This window comes from Rhineura floridana, chromosome 6 (assembly GCF_030035675.1).
Source record: "Rhineura floridana isolate rRhiFlo1 chromosome 6, rRhiFlo1.hap2, whole genome shotgun sequence".
Taxonomy (NCBI): Eukaryota; Metazoa; Chordata; class Lepidosauria; order Squamata; family Rhineuridae; genus Rhineura; species Rhineura floridana.
This window is the reverse complement of record NC_084485.1, coordinates 43,705,088-43,722,876: the sequence shown is the minus strand read 5'-3', so window position 1 is coordinate 43,722,876 and position 17,789 is coordinate 43,705,088. Positions and strand designations below refer to the sequence as shown.

General features: G+C 44.0%; 1 protein-coding gene across 5 annotated transcripts in view; it reads right to left on the bottom strand.

Moving 5' to 3' along the window:
- LOC133387233 (disks large-associated protein 4-like) overlaps nt 1-17,789 on the bottom strand; it is a 102,332-nt gene that overhangs the window by 44,879 nt on the left and 39,664 nt on the right. For all 5 annotated transcript variants that reach the window (XM_061631587.1, XM_061631584.1, XM_061631585.1 and 2 more), the window contains exon 3: nt 21-1,070. In XM_061631587.1, coding sequence (XP_061487571.1) covers nt 21-974 — 954 coding nt within the window. In that variant the 5' untranslated portion in view covers nt 975-1,070. The remainder of the gene's footprint in view (nt 1-20; nt 1,071-17,789) is intronic.

Sequence of the window (17,789 nt, the reverse complement as noted above, 5' to 3'; positions counted from 1 at the left end):
GACCCAAGCAGAACACCCACCTGCAAGTACTGATAGGCTAAATCTTGGTGGCAGGACTTGGATTTCAGCAAAGCTCTATCAATGGTAGCGGAAGCCTTTTGGCACATTTCCCGTGCATGGCTGAGTGTCAGTGTGGACCAGGAGCCTCTCTTGATGTAGTTGGACTCGCTGCTGATGGGGATGTTGGTGCAGGGGGTGACCTTGAGGTCATTATTGCTCTTAGAGGATTTCAGCATGTGTTCGCTGATTGTGTTGTAAGCGTGCATGAAGTACCTAGGCTGGCTGTGATCAGGCTGTCTGCCAAGAGTCATGAGGCCCATAGGATTACGATAGTTGCAGGTGTCACTGTCTAGATTGTCATCTGAGCTCCACCAGCCCGATATGTTGGATCTGGTCCTGCGTTTAGTCTCAGTGGTTTTTGCGCGGTCCTTGCTCTTGCTCCTGCGGTTCTGCTTTGAGTCCTCAGTGCCTTTCTTGCCATTCATGCTGCCTTTGGAGGCACCCTCCAGGGATTGTGACTTGGCAAAAAGCTTTTGGACTGAGTGAACCAAGTGCCGGATCCTCCCGGGGCTCTCACTCCGGTGTTTGGGGTCAGAGGTCCTTTGGAACTGGAGGGTGCTGAAGCCATCTCTGTTGATGGGCAGTTGTTTTTCAAACTGGTCTAGGAGGTTGGCTGGGAGCCTGTTGATCTTGGTGGCTTGGGCATGGCTTGGGAAGGGATTCTCATCTGGTACCTCAAAATGGGAATTGTAATGGATCCGTGGAAATGTGCTGCTGTTGGAAATCTGGTTGTTGAGTGGAAGGAGGCAATCGCTGTGGAGGGAGTTTGGTGTGGGAAATCGAGGGTCCATTGTGTAGGAATCTGTGGGGCTGAGGAGATAAGGGTTCCTGTCTTGGGTGGCATAAAGAGAGTCTTGAGGGGAGTCCAGGTTATCAGAAAGATGGCGGCTTCTGTTATCTCCTAAGCCCTTCATGGTGGAAAGGTTTCCTAGAGCATTGCTTCTGGAGGATGGTGCTGAGGACACTTCAATCCTGTTTCCTGGTCACTCTCTTTCCTTTGGGAGATTTTCCTAGAGAGAGAGAGAGAGAGAGGGAAAAAGAGAGAGAGAAAAGACAAACAGATTGGAAACTAATGGAAAATGCATTCTTTGAATCTTTCTACCCAACTATTTAATCACCATTCCCTCTATTTCTAATGTTAAGGGGCACAAGCACCATTATGTAGCCAAAATGACACCACCCATCTACAAGAGGCAGGCTTGGGGAGGGGGAATCCTGAGTTTTGCAGAAGTTAAAAATAATTTTTAAAAAACTGGGGGGGACACAGAATGCTGACTGACTGTTGGGGAGGGGGGACAGGTGTCCATGTGGGTTGGGGAATAAAATGGCTGGAATCCTGAACAGGGATCACTCTGCACTGCAACATTTTGTTGCAGGCCCCACTTGTAAACACTAATACCAAAGGCAGAATGGATACTATGGCATCCAGGATATGTATAAACTGGGACAGTCACAATAGCATAAATTTAAGCTGCTGTTTTTTGATAATCTACCCCCCTTTGCAATCTCAGAAGTAAATCTGCTTGATTTCATGGGCATACCAGCAGATTTCTCAACCTTTTCAGCTGACTCCCATGTAGAATACGTTTCCAGTAGTTCTTATCTTACATCAACTCATCCTAATTAGCTGGGAATTTTAAAATATTTTGGACTTTGCTTGAGGGCATATGAAGTAATGGATTGAAAAAAACGAGTGAAAAATCTATGTAGTCTACTTGCGGTCACTTTACAACTCTGTAAATAGAAGGGAGCCCTGCAATCAGCTGGAAACATCATAGATTAATCTTCCTCTATCAGAAATCTCAGTGGTCAATATTATGAGCTAATTTGGGTTAGAGATGCAAGAAGGATTTCAGTAGCCTTATTCATACCCAGTTAAACCAAAAGAGCTTAGATTTATGCCGATTAATAAAACTTTACTTTGTATGTCTCTGAACATCAAATGTGGCAGCACCTGTCATCAGCCTTTCAAGAAATCTGGGACTCATAATTTGCTTTTGGACAGATTGTCGTGTTACTTTATATCTCCATTCATCCTTGTTTTTGATATTTGCTTTTATTTTTAAAATAAAAAATACTATATATCTATATCTTCTCTTCCCTTATGAATTTGTTCCTGACATGGAGATAACATTGTCTATAAGTCTAACGAGGCTGCATGTAGCTTCATATCATAGTCATAACTACTGGAGCATGAAAGAGCTATGCCTTGATAAACGCTTGCAGAAATATATTAAAGGCAACATTCTTTTGCTTCCTTGCAAATTCTGGCTTGCCAACTGCTTTGGTTTGGCTCCTTTTCCATTCCTCATCATGCTATTGTGCATCAGGCACTCCAGAGTTTAGAAGCAAGCAGCTGCAAGATGCTCTCCAGTTCACTGCGATTGCCAATGATAAGGCTGTGAATTAGAAACCTGCATAGAGATGAGGCAAGTGACTTGGAGGGAGTAGGCCCTTGGGCCGGCATAGCAATGGGCCATGATTTCTCCCACAGCAAAGCTAATTGGACAAGCAGAAAGGTCAAGGACAATTCAGGAATATCAATCATACTTCTGGGCTCTGGAGCATCCATATGGATCTGCCCATAAATATGTATATAGGAGAGAAAGAACACAGAGTCCTCTGCAAACAATTCCACATTAGTATGAGCATTTGCAGCTATTCATGCTAAGATAATAGCCATCAAATCTTCCTTCCTGATTGCTGCAAGCAATTAGTTCCTACCCTAGAGCAAAGAGTTTCTTTCATCCTTGCGGAAATAGCTGGGGTAGCCAGGTGCATTATTGCATTTTTCTGCCTGCTTTCCTTAGAAGTGTTAGGTATTTGGGCCACCATCTTGATGGGCCATCTGGTCAGCTTGGCTAGCTTATAGGATCACAAGTTTTAATGGCCTGGTGTAGGACAATGCATATGTTTTACACACATGTCACAGGTAGAAAGCCTATTCTTCACACAGTATTGAAAGTGATTCCATCACTCCCACTACCTGATACAGGGCACAATTAACCAAGATGTCTCCCTCCTGGGCAAGCCTCATTAGATGGAATGACAGATGTGCAATAGCTCTGCTTATGTACTTTGTGTTCATTTCCATGGGGCTTGGGCAGAAGAACATCAAAGCACACTGTGCCCGTATGCATTGCTTGCCATCCTTGGCTACCACTCTTGATCTGAAAATAGTGAAAAGATGAGTCATTCTGTTTTACTGATGGAAACCTTTGGCTGCTGTCAACCCAGGCCATCAGTCACAGGGATGTGCAAAGGTTAGGCTTTGCCCCCTGATCTGTGACACAGTGTATAAAACATATGCCTGGTCCTATATATCAGGCCTGCACAACTTGTCACTCTGTAAGACAGCCTTTGGGTGGAGACACACTTACTGTTCTGCAGGTTCCAGTGCATTTCCACCTCTCTTTTCTGAAAATGGGTACACATGAGTCAAACCCTATCCCTTTTTACTGTAAATCCCAGAGGGATCAGCTTAAGCACATTTACTTTTTTTTTTTTTTACTTCAGACAGATTTCGCAAATGATCATCAGGTTAACCCATTGCCTTTCCAGGCGTGGCCAATGGAAATGCTTTGCTGCAGACGAGTAGTGTGCTCACAGCTTAAGGCTTGCAACCGGAAGAGGTCGCTCTTCGGGAGGTAGACCAGCATGATTTCTTTTAGGAGCTTTCATTTGAAAGGTTGAACGAAGCAACAGAGACAAAAGTCAGTCTGCACTCCTTCATCTCTTAGGGTCAGTCTGCACACTAGGTTCAATCATGTGGTTTGCCCTTGAGTGCAAGATTTTTCTTTCACAAATAGCCAGCATGGACTTGGATGTGAGGGGCTTTTACCCTTTGACCCTTGCTGCAGTTCCATTCTGGATCCCCTGTGCCTGGTAGCTGCATAGGGGAAAAGTTCCCATTAGAGCAAATGGGACCTATTTTGTGAAAGAAAAATATTGCACTCGAGGGCAAGCCACATGACTAACATAACAAGTCATTTGGTCCTTGACTCCTCTCTATGCTGAAGCTCCTTTGCTAAGGCTCAGAGCTTTTATAGCTGTGCCAGATTCCTAAAGAATAATGGCCTGTTCCATCCACTCACCTAATGAATGATCTGAACCACTGTCCTTTTGTGAACTCAGCCAAGTTGTCGGATAGGTTATTGTGAATCTCCCTAAGTCAAGTTTTGTGAACCTCCCCAAGTCAAACGAAACCTACTAGCTGGGAATACCAACTACTCTATACATTTACGGGTTTTGCTGCCGTGCCTGGGACTACAAGGGTTTTTTTGGGGACAGGATGTTGTCACGCACTTGGCAGACCAAGTATATGGCTGCTGAACTGCCGACACAAAATATGGCTGGTCTGTTGGTCACAAACCTTGCTGGTTTATTCTTTATCTAGTGACTACACATAGCAAAATTTGCTTCTTCCTGCTCTTTCCCTGTGAAAACAGTTACAGATGTTTAAAGCGCCTTTCAAGTGGTCCATGAATGCACATGAAGAAGTGGTGGGTGGGATCATGCACTGTACCTGACCTACATACATTCATTTGAAGGTCTTCTTAAAGCCTATGCATGTACAGCTGTACATGCATAGGCTTCATACCAAGATAACCAACGTGGTGCCCTTTTGACAATTCCCATCAGTCCCAGCTAGTATGACCAATGGGCAGGGATGATAGGACCCATAGTCCAACTATATCTGGGGTGCTTCATGTTGCCCATCTCTGCTCTATACAGACTTTTAGATTCATGGTGGTGGGATTCTGGAGGCAGAAGGTCCTACATCCCCTGTCCCCCCACATGGAATGGGATTAATGTGGGTATCTCGATATGGGTGAGTGATGGAGGTTGGACTACACATTCTTCCAGGTACTCTCATATATATGCCTATATGCAGAGATAAAACAGAAGCTCGCTCTCTGTACTTTGTGGAAGCAAGTGACAAGAAGACATTTTTGTTTTGATAAGCTTTTTCTGTGGGATGATGTTGATTTTCTGTTGTTAAATCTTATATTCGGTTGCTTTTTGATCTGTTTTAGTTTTTATTTTGGCTGTTTTCATATGTTTGTAAATAACATTGACACACATGTAAAAGGCAATTCATAAATTAGATCATCATCATCATCATCCGGCAATTGGTTAATATTTTTCTCTTTATAAAACCCCTTGTGCCTCAAATAGTTTAGCTAGAATATCAAGTAGCTTAGCCAATGCTATTCTGCTTTCTATTTGGGGAGTGTTTTAGGGTGGGGAGAAAACCAATTTTTCCCTTTCTCTCCCTTCAGACATGCTTCAAAATCCAACCCAGTGGTGTCCCCATGGAGCAGACAAGGAACTCTGCAAGCTAAGCAAGCAGCCGTTAAAGAGGGCCTAATGGTAAAGCACAATGGCGAGGAGAGCCTGGCTGGGAGTCCAGAGTCTGTGAGTTCAAATCCCTGCTCGTGTCTCCTGGATGTCAAGGGCCAGTTAAAGATCACTCGCACAGTGAGTGGCTAAGGAGTTACTTGCCCTGCCACCTGTGCAGCCATGGGCAAGCTGCATAGTCCCAAGGAGCCCAGTTGCCCCCCAGCTGGCAGTTGTGGAGAAGGAAGGGGCTGGCTTGTGCAGCTGTGGCAAGCTGAGCAGACACTAGCCAGCTGGGGAGGACTAGCCTCAGAGGGAGGCAATGGTAAACCCCCTCTGAATACCACTTACCATGAAAACCCTATTCATAGGGTAGCCATAAGTCAGGATCGACTTGAAGGCAGTCTATTTCCATTTTCAATGAGGCAGAGCTGGCAAACAGCCAGCAGCACTTGGCACCCTGGGGGATCTTTGGATGGCAACTTAGCTCTTCTTGAGTCCTTGGCTCACTAAGTGGCCCGGTCTTGGCCAATGGGTTAATCTTTGTGGGTGCCTGTCAAAGTGAGTGGCATGGCTAAGTGAAAGCAGGAACCCTGCTGAGAAGCAGCAGCTGCCTCTGAACTGAGGCTTCCCAAGGGCATCAGTCTCACGCACACACTTGAGGAAAGGGTGATGGGGAGGGGTGGTGGTGAAGCTGTCTTCATTCAGCTGTTTGTGGCTCACTCCAAAAGGTTTTGATCTTCTCTAGCCTGGTGTGCTGATATCTCTCTCTTGTGGGTGGCCCTATTTTGGCCACATACACAATAACACTCAATGCCTAAACATCTGTAAGGTGACTATATCTCCTCCTAGTAATCTATCCTTTGTCTTAAGGCCTATTCAGTAACCTCCCTGGTAGACTGTGGGAATGCTGTGGACATAATATAACTTGACTTCAGCAAAGCTTTTGACAAAGTGCCCTCTGATATTCTGGTTAGCAAGCTAGCTAAATATGGGCTAGATGGAACAACTATGAGGTAGATCCACAGTCGGCTCCAAAATCGTACTCAAAGAGTGCTTATCAAGGGTTCTTTCTCAAATTGGGGGGAGGCAATGAGTGGGGTACCGCAGGGCTCTCTAGAGCCCAGTGCACTTAAACGTTTTTATTAATGACTTGGATGAGAAGATGCAGGGAACGCTTACCAAATTTTCAGGTGATACAAAATTGGGAGGGATAGCTAATTTCCTGGAGGACAGAAACAAAATTTAAAGTGATCTTGAATGGCTGGAGCATTGGGCTGAAAACAACACAACGAAAAATTACACTTATTCCTACTAAATAATAAGTGCAAAGTTCTACACCAAGGAAAAAGAAACCAAAGGCACTGTTATAAGATGGGGGATACTACATGTGGGAAGGATCTTGGAATTATTGTTGATTATAAGGTGAATATGAGGCAACAGTGTGATGTGGCTGAAAAAAAGGCAAATCCTATTTTAGGTTGCAATAACAGAAGTATAGTTTCCAAATTGCATGAATTACTAGTTCCCCTTTATTCAGCACTAGTTAGGCCTCATCTTGAATACTGTGTCCAGTTCTGGTCACCACACTTTTAAGAAGGATGCATACAAACTGGAAAAGGTTCACAGGATTTTAAACAGCATTTCCGTATTTTGGATGTTGTTTGGTTCGTTATTGTTTGTTTGTTTTTTATTATTTATTGTATTTATTGTATTTATATATTGTGCTTGTTTTTATCTTTTTGTACACCGCCCAGAGAGCTTTCGGGCTTAGGGCGGTATATAAATTAAACTAACTAACTAAATAAATAAAATAAGGAGGGCAACAAAGATGATCAGGCGACTGGAAACAAAGCTCCATGAGGAGAGACTGAAAGAACTGGGCATGTTTAGCACTGAGAAGAGAAGACTGAGGGGAGATGTGATAGCCCTGTTCAACTACTTGAAAGGTTGTCACACAGAAGAGGGGCAGGATCTCTTCTCAATCATCTCAGAGTGCAGGACATGGAATAATCATAATCATATGTGGTTCTAAGGAGTGTCGTGCTATTTTTAAAGGGTTTTTTTAAAAAAAGAAGAAGCAAAAATGGGGTGAGAACAAGAGAGAAATTATGGAAAAGAAGGAATACAGACATAATAAAAATAAAACAGTAGTTTCCATTTTGGGAACTTGTGTTAAAGTTCTGCATCTGAAATAGTTGGACTACTGGTTTTGATAACTACATGGAGGACAAACCTATTAGAAAAATCATCAATTTTCAGAGCCATTACCTCTGAGTGCTAAATGCTGAGCATTAGCAACAGGGGATGGACATTGCTATATTGCACTGTTTGCAAACCTCCTTGAGACATCAGCCAGCTAATGTGGTCTGTGTGGGTAGACAGAATGCTGAGTTAGATGGACCACTGATATGATCAACATATTAGTTTGTCTTATGTAGCAGAATGCTTGGGAGGAACACAATGCTGCACGTTCTGCAGCTTTTCCAGCAAGCAACATCAGCACATCACAATCTTTGCAGTAGTGAAAAAGGTGTTAGCAGGCACTGTGCTTTAAAGCAGGACTGAAGCTCAGACAACTAGTGTTGTGTACATCATGTTTCCTTGCTTTTTCTGAAGTCGAAACTGGAACTCTCACATCTCTTGCCTCTCCCTCTCTAGTGTGGTGCGTTTTGCATTGGAGCAGGGAATATTTCAGACCTTACGCAGAAGTGCAGAAGAAGAGCAGTTCTCATTGCTTCTCCATAACATAAGAAGCTGTTCTCTGCGTGCAAAAGGAACTGTATCTTCCTGTTCTTTTTCTGCTATATTTTGAAGACATATTTTCAAATGCCTTGGCACAGTAGTGATTAACTCCTTTATTTCTGGTTACATAGGAACATAAGAAGCTGCCTTATGCTGATTCAGACCATTGGTCCATCTAGCACAGTTTGTCTACAGTTACTGGCTGCAGCCCTCCAGGATTTTAGACAGGTCTCTTCTAGCCATACCCGGAGATGCCGGTGATTGAACCTGGGGCCTTCTGCATGCGAAGCAGATGCTGAGTTATGGCCCTTTCCCCTGATGAAATCGCATGCCACAATGTGCAGTCTTGTTAACACCCAAAAGCAACATGATGGCAGCCACAGGGTAAAGTGCCAGCCTATGTTAACGTTCCTCTTGCAGTTACTTTGTGAATTGCCCTGTCTTCACATATTGTTCCCATATGAGTGATCCATGGCCCAGACCTAGTGTGATATCACTGCACACAAACGAGGTTGAGTAGAAAGTGCATAAAAATGTAATTGTATGCATTTGAAACATATACAGTATATATAGACAAGTTCTTTACTGAAAGCCACCACTGCATTTTTTTTAGCTCTTAAGATGCCACTGTGCTTTTTGTCCTTGTTGCTACATTATAATTTGCTCACCCCATCAACAGTGGTTTAAAATGCACTAACATGACAAATGTGTTAAGATGTGGAAAAGGAAAGGTGAAGCTCTTTATGCTTAGAGTTTCTCATGCCCTGGCAAGTCCAGGTTCCATATCCTCTTCTCCACAGTGCCATTACGACATCCCCCCAGCTAGTGATGGGGAGAAATCTGACCCAGTTTGCGTCTAAAGTTTGCATCTAAAGAAAGCTTCCCCTTCTGAAACAATGTGAGAACCAAAACACAGCCATCATTTGAAATTTACACTTAATCCGAATTTTGCGATATAATTCTCCAACCAAACAATGTTTATAAAAACGCAAGTATCAGTTAAATGTGTACATAACAATGAATATATTTGGAAACCCAGCAGAACCTACGCCTTGCTGCTGTGGCTTCCTGCAAAACTCCATCTGCAGGCTTCCTCGGGTGTCACCTGCTACCCCTTGCAAGGCCTGGGTGCCAGCTGAAGCCAGTTGGGGCTAACAAGGGAGAAGGCAACTGCCAGAGGGTGGGGAAGAGAGCTCCCCTTCATAAGAGCCACCTCTAGCCAAGGCTTCCCTCCCCCCAGTGTCAGGCTTCTTTTAACATGTGCCGGGGTAGGAGTAGACGGGGGCCTGCCATTAAGGTAATACCGGGCAGGGGACGTAATAGCGGTGGGAGGCAGACTGGCCATTACAGGGGAAGGGATATAAGACATCTTCGTGCTTGCATCCCTTCTGGTCCCCCTTCCAACCCTCGGGACAGTGGTAGCTATGCTGGGAACGCCCTGGATCTTACTGTCCTGCTGATGAATGCAAGGTCAGTGACTAATAAAACCACTTTAATTCAGGATTTAATCCTGGATGAATGCGCTGACTTGTATTACCGCCTGGCTAAATGACCAAGGCAGAGTAGGTCTCTCCCTACTGCCTACCAGGTTTTGTGGCGCTCCAGCAGCCTAGATCCAGGGGACGGGGAGGTGGGGTCGCAATTGTCTGCAGGGAATCTACCCTGTCAGGTGCCATCCCTAACACCTCCAGCTTTGAGTGTGTGTGCCTGGTGTTGGGTCAGGGAGACAGAGTGAGGATTCTGTTGGTGTACTGTCCACCCTGCTGCCCAACAGTCTCCCTCCCTGAGCTGGTGGAGCTGGTCTTGGCATTGGTGTTGCAGTTCCCCAGGCTGATGGTCCTGGGTGATTTCAACATACATGCCGAGGTTAGACTCACAGGTCCAGCTCTGGACTTCATGGCTGCCATGACAACCATGGGGCTGTCTCTAATATCATCTGGACCAACGCATGTGGCAGGACACACCAAGTGTCCTCTTGTGTCCTCTTCCAGATAGGAAGAAGGTGATCTGAGGGTGGAGGGGTTCTTAGTGACTCTGTTGTCATGGACAGATCACCACCTGACAAGATTTAGACTTTGTGCCCCCGGTAACCTTCGCAGGGGTGAAGGACCGATTAAGATGGTCCACTCCCAGAGACTCATGGATCCAGATGCTTTCCTGAATACTCTGGGGGATATTCCCTGCATGGCTGGTGATACTGCCAAAGCTCTGGTCAATCTCTGGAATACGGAGGTGACACGGGCGGTGGACACTATTGCTCCAAAGAGCCCTCTCCCACCAGGGAAGACCCTGGTAAACATTGGTTTACTCAAACCTTGGGCCTGATGAAACGGCAGGGACGATGGCTAGAGCAACGATGGAGAAAAATGCAGTCCGCTTCCGATCGAACACAGGCTAGAGCTCATTTTCAAACCTATCATGTGGCGGTGATGGCAACGAAGTAAGGGCACTTCTCTACCACCATTGCGTCTGCTCAGTGTTGTCCGGTGATGCTTTTCTGGGTGGTCCAGGGTCTTTTGGGCTCTGGCCCTACATTAGACCCTGAGCCCTCAGTCGCTTACTGTGACATGTTTGCGAGGCACTTTGCAGATAAAATTGCTCGCATTCGGACTGACTTGGACTCCTCTTTAACTACAGTTGTGGCAAGATGCCCTCGAAACTTCCTCTGGTCATTTTTCTATGGATACTTTTCAGCTTGTAAAACCTGAGGATGTGGACAGGATTCTGGGAGAATCGAGGGCCACTACTTGTTCTCTTGACCCTTGCCCATCCTGGTTAATCAAATCTGCCAGAGTGGCTGACTGGTTAGAATGCTTAATTAACACCTCCCTAAGGGAAGGTTTTATGCCAGCATTGTTGAAGGAGGCTGTTTTTAACCTTTGTTAAAAAAAGCCTTCATTAGACCCTGCGGATCTTAACAACTTCTGCCCAGTCTTTAATCTCCCCTTTCCGGGCAAGGTGATTGAGAGGGTAGTGGCTGCTCAGCTCCAAGTTTTCCTGGATGAATCGGATTATCTAGACCCTTTTCACTCAGGCATCAGGCCTGGTCATGGAACAGAGACTGCCTTGGTTATCCTGCTTGATGACCTACGTCGTGCATCAGACAGAGGGAGTGCATCCCTGTTGGTGCTGCTGGACTTCTCGGTAGCCTTCAATACCATCAACCATGGTATCCTTCTGGGCCATCTAGCTGGGATGGGATTGGGAGGCAGTTTTACGGTGGTTCCAGTCCTCCCTGACGGACAGGATCCAGAAAGTGGTGCTGGGAGACTACTGCTCGACCCCCTGTCCGTTGGCCTGTGGGGTACCACAAGGTTCCATTTTGTCTGCCATGCTCTTTAACATTTATATGAAACTGCTGGGAGAGGTCATCAGGAGATTTGGAGTACAATGTCATCAATATGCTGATGACACTCAGCTCTATCTCTCCCTACCACCTGATTGCAGGGAGGGAGTGCTCATCCTAAACTGGTGCCTGGAGGCTGTGAAGGGCTGGATGTGGGCTAACAAACTGAAACTTAATCCAGACAAGATGGAAGTACTGCTGGTTGAGGGAAAAACAGCACCAGGGATGGGGTTGCAACCTGTTCTGGTTGGGGTTGCACTCCCCTTGAAGGAGCAGGTCTGCAGTTTGGGAGTCGTCCTGGATCCTGCCCTGCTGCTTGAATATCAGGTGGCTATGGTAGCCAGGAGTGCTTTGGGCCAACTCAAACTGGTCTACCAGCTGCGTCTGTTCCTGGAGGCAGTTGACTTGGCCACAGTGACACATGCACTGGTGACATCGAGGCTTGATTACTGTAACGCACTCCATGTGGGGATGCCTTTGAAAACGGTTTGGAAATTACAGTTGATTCAAAATGCAGCAGCCAGAATGTTAACTGGAGCATGGCACAGGGAGCATATCACCCTGTGCTTTATCAACTCTACTAGCTCCCAGTTTGCTTCCAGGCCCAATTCAAAGTGCTGGTTCTGACCTTTAAAGCCCTAAATGGTCTTGGACCAATATACCTGAGGGACCCCTTATGCCCATGTGTACCTGCCCGGGATTTAAGATCATCTGCCTCTGGTCTCCTCTGTGTGCCTGGAGTGAAAGACGTTAGACTGACAGGCACTCAGGAGAGAGCTTTTTCACCTGTGGCCTCCAAGCTTTGGAACACCCTACCCCAAGAAGTCCACTCTGCTCCCTCCCTGATGGTTTTCCTGAGACTTCTGAAAATGATCTTGTTCCGGAGAGCCTATATATATATATATATTGTATTTTATGTATTTTAATTTATTTTAATGTTTTTGTGATTTTATTGTTTATAAATTTTATTATGTATGTGTTTGATTTTATTTTTGTAAGCTGCCCTGAGTGCCCTATTATAAGGTAGAAGGGCGGGATAGAAATATTTTAAATAAATAAATAAAATAAATAAATATAACATAGAAAAATGCATTATATTAGGAGAAAATTAGAAGAAATTTGCACTAAAATGCTAAAGAATTTTCATGAGGATTTTTTTTTTAAATTTGCAAATTGCTGTAGAAATGTGGAGAACTGAATTTAATACAGGAAAAACGAGAAACTGAGAGAACCAAAATCAACATATGCTTCCATCCCTACCTCCAGCTCTTGGGCATTGTAGTCCCAACCATTAACCTTCGCCACCACAATAAAAGTTTTGACTGCAAACCTGTAAGGTTTTACTGGGGCTTACAGCCCCCAAAGCCCTTCAAATGCTTTGTTTCTAAACAGTATAGCACCACTCACAAATTGCAGTGTCCTATAGTATAAGGCAGGCAGCACCTTCAAATTTTTGGCAGATGGGTACCTAAGGTTTTATTTTTTTAAGTGAAGAAAACAGAGGATGTACCCAGACGTTTTTGGCATAACACAGTTTCTTTTCTCATTAATTAATGGAGAATGGTAAAAAGAACTAAACAAAGCACAGAATAAATGTTCAGCACAGCACTAGTCTGTTAATATTCTGGAAAATTGTGGGGTTTTATTTTATGTTCTTGTATGTCTTTCCAGAATTCACAGCAGAGGTCATTCAAAATTCATGAGAAGAGCTTTCAGATTTCAGACAAGAGGTCATTCAGATAAGCCCTTATTTTCTCCACTGATATAACAGCAATAAATACGAGAGTGTTTAACACGGGGGTGGCTAACCTGTGACTCTCTCTATATTATTGGAATATAGCTCCCATCATCCTTAACTATTGACCATGCCGGCTAGGGCTGATGGAAGTTGAAGTCCAAGAACTTCAAGCCACAGATTAGCTTGAAATGGTACAGTCCAAGAAAGCTTTACTACTTGAACCTACTAAATATTTAAAGTAGGCCTGAGACTGGAGAGTAGTCAGTAAAGACTGAATGGCTTAAGAGAGGTGCTCATACACAAACATCTAACTTTGATCCTTTTTGATTATGGTAAAGCAAGGGTAGCTAATCTGTGGCCCTCCAGATGTTGTTGGTCTACAAGGTTCTCCAACACTGGAGGCATTCAAGAGGTAGCTGGGCAGCCAACTGTCAGGTAAGCTTAACTTGGATTCCTGCATTGAGCAGGGGGTTGGCCTTATAGGCCCCTACCAACACTATTATTCTATGCTTTTATGATTCTGTGATCCCTGACTATTGATCATGCAAGCTGAGGCTGATGGGACACAAGTTAACCACCCCCTGGCTTACCAGAATCAAATAACATCAGCGTTGTCTGTATGCATGACCACCTACATGCATGGGCATTTCAGTGTTTACAGACTACTTTCCAGTCTCGGGATCGCTTTATATATTTAGTAGGCTCAAGATTTAGTAATCTGGACTGTACTATTTCAGGCTGTGGGTCAGGGCTGGCTAAATTGTGGTTTTCTAGATATTGTTGGGCTACATCTCCCATCAGTCCCAGCCACTATGACCAGTACTTAGGAATTATGGTAGTTCTTGTCCAGCAACACTTAGATGGCCACTGGTCTCCCATCTCTGCTGTAGCTAGAGGGGGAGTTGTACATCTGAATGCTCTGCCATGGGGGAAAAAAATCTCCCTGTGTGTAGAAAACCAGCCTGTCAAATAAAATTGTTGCATCTAACTTTCACTATTTGTCTATGGGCAGGAAGATAGTGTTTTGCTTTCTTTTTTTTGGTGGGAGAGCATTCAAATATGTAGTTCCCCACCCTACAGCATGTACTGGTACACTCCAGGAAAAGTTTTACTACTGATTTCTGTATAATGTATAACTGGCTCTGAAACATACCTATCACATTTTATGCACATGCTTTTGCACATTGTCTTCAGATCCTGTGCGGTCAGAAGGTGAAGGAGAGCAAATCAAGTTTAAATTGGCTTCGCTGGCATACTGACGGCCTGGCCCAGGCGACTGGCGCATATCAAGAGAGGGAGCCTAAAGAAGCTGTGAGCTAAAATACTCTCTTCTGTCCCCGTTTCAATTTGCACTTTCTCCTGGTAGCTCAGCATGCATGTTCTTGTTATCCCAACACCCTCACACAATCAAAGTGAGAAGGGAGTCTTGGCACTGAGTGGGAAGACGGGCTTACACCACCTTACACCTCAGCTCTTTGGTGGGGTTTAGGTGTTCTGCTTCCAGCCGTCTTCCCTCCCAGTCCTCTGATTCTCTGTCAATATCTCTTCTAATTTTTACAAGTAAACCTCATCTCTTTGTTATGACCACCTCCTCCTCCAGATTCACTAAACCTTGTGCGAAAGAGGTACCTGTATGTTTCTAGTAATGTGTGGGAGGGCAAGATCTTGTTCCAGTCCCATTTCAGTGTAAAATCTAACTTCCATAAATACCTGAACCTTTATTGCAATTTAGTTTTTTTCTCCTTTCGCCAGTTTTATCACCCAAAACATATATTCCTTTGCAGTTAGTAAAGGTTTACAGAAGATATTGCATTTGAAAAAGGAATGATTCAGCTAGTACTCTTTTGAAGAACCATTATGTGAAGTCTCTTTAATGTCAATTTCTCTAGGGTGCTGCTCAGAATTGCTGCCGTATCTTTGAATGGCAATGAAATTGGGTTCTCAACTAAAATAAGGACATTTCTAGCGGTAGATCCAGCAGGAAATTAAAATGTTTCTGTGAACTGTAGGCTCAATGTAGGACTTTACACAGGTGTGCCACAAGGAACCCATCCTTTGAAGTCAGAAGCGAAATCCATTTTATGGATTAGACATTAAAATGTCCATGGCTGACTCCACAGTGCATTAATGAGTCATATCTACCCCCAGGGTGGTTTCTCTCTCTCCCTCTCTCTCTCTCCCTAACTCTGACGGTGAGTGTCAATAAGATTGGAACCAAAAATGGTGTCAATGAAAAACAAGAGGGAGATATCAGCATGCTCAAGGGAACCTTAAAGTATGCAGAAGGAAAAATATTTTAAAAACAAAGCCAAAGGGGGCAAATTCTCCCCTCAAAACACTCCACTGAGGACTGACCATATTTGGTAGCCATGGAATGTCGACTATCAACTGGAAAAGAAAAATGTGTAGGGGGAGATAGTATGGAGTAACCTGGAGGAGGGCAGGGTGGAATCCTGAAGAGAAGCATTATTATTAGGAGGTGAAGAGGATTCACAGCAGCATTTTGATGCAGATTCCACTTGTGGTGTGTGTATGTATCTATATCTCCTGATCATCACTGTCACTGAACCCTGATACTGGAAACCTGACACTCTTGATTTATAAAGGGCTAACGTTTGTGTGTGTGTGTGTGTGTGTGCACATGCATGTGCATGTGTGCTTGTGCACACATATGCCCACATTGCCCCTCTATAAATCAGGAGTGTCAGGTTTCTAGTATCAGAGCTCAGTGATAGCAATGATCAGGAGATATTAAATGGTATCACAACAGGAGGCATGACTACTTTCAAATAAGCTGGCACCTTTTATTTGAGAAATTAAGCACTGACTCTACAAATTTGAGTCATAAGGCCTGAAAGATTTCTAGATCCCAATATTCTGGGCATGTCAGAAGACAGCAGGTGGCTATTGATGTGCAGTGGAGGATGCAGTTGTGCAATTGCTTGGATTACATTGCAGGGACTGCCTTGATAATCAAGACCATGCAGACTTGGTCAGTGTGTGATGGAATCTGAAGCCCTTGCCTTGTTCTTTTCCTATTCTTTTGGCAGCCACCCCAGTAGGGCAGAAGGGGAAGCAGACTTTCCACAAAGCAATCTTTCCCCTCCCCTGAGACATATTAAGTTGTTTTCATTACATTTCAATTCCCTTTTGCAGTCTATGATGCATTCCAGAGAGGCACAAAGAGAAAAAATTATTTTCTTCCATTTTTTAAAAAAAATTGGGAGGATGAAAAGCATAAAATTAATTTCCCCAAATCCATGATCCCTACAGCTTGCAAATTCATCAAGGTTTGTGAGCAATGGTTTAAGTCACACACTGGTTATTTCTGATAAAAGCGCTTTGTATGCCTCTGTTTTAATTTCAATCTTAGCAGGTGCCAATTTCTCCCCTGATGAAGAAGAAAACTCTAGTTAAATAACCCCTTATGTCTCTGGGTCTATGTATGCCTAAGTCCTTCTATTGCCTCCTAGAAGTAGATATCTGGCATTATCACATATTCAACTTGCAACTCTTTTAGGGAGCAATCCTAAACTCTCAGGAAGGGCAACTAGGATGCGATTGGATACTGCAGATCCTCCCTCATCCATAGTTGGAGAAGGAAGTCCATGGTTGGAAGGAGAGGTCTGAAGTCAAAGGCCTCACCAGTTTGGAGTGGACAGCTCTGTGTCTGTTTCTGGGGTGTGTCACACACTGAATCCCAAGACTCCCTGTTCTCTGGACACCCCTCCAAAATGGGGGAAAAACAGGTTAAATGCTGCCTCCCTTCTTATGCCCTGTCTTGTGCAAGCCCAGCAGAGTTTTGGAAGTGGTGGTGAGGGCTCCCGCATGGTTTCTCTCTGCCGCCTCTCCATAGGATTGCCCTGCCCAGCATCTACTTGTGTTATAGTCCTATCCCATCCCCTCTCTGGTCCATCCCTGCTAACATCTATTTGCGGTTTTAAAAGGTGTTTGGAATTATGGGCTGTAATATATTCTGCAAACACATAATAATCTTTTATCATAAGAAAAAAGGGAGGAGAGAGAAAGAAGGAATTAAAGAAAGGCATTAATCAGAATGGGGCTTAGAATTAATTTACTGTTCAAAAAAACTCTCTTGACTAGAACATCACCTCCCATGGCATCAGCAAATAACAATGACAAATGGTGTCCTGTCAATGTTAACATTCATCATCATCGTCATCATTTTTATTATTATTATTATTGTTGTTGTTGTTGTTTGATTTATATCCCGCCCTTCGTCCCAATAGGAGCCCAGGGCAGCAAACAAAAGCACTAAAAACACTTTGAAAATGAAATGGACTGCCTTCAAATCGATTCTGACTTACGGCGACCCTATGAATAGGAATGAATAGGATTTTTCATGGTAAGTAGTATTCAAAGGTGGTTTACCATTGCCTTAAAACATCATAAAAACAGACTTTAAAATATATTAAAACAAAACATTTTTAAAAACATTTGAAAAAAAAGCTTAAAAAATATCTTTTATAAAAAAGGTTTAAACACATCTATTGAGAGCCAGTGTGCTGCAGTGGTTAAGGTGTTGGACTGCGACCTGGG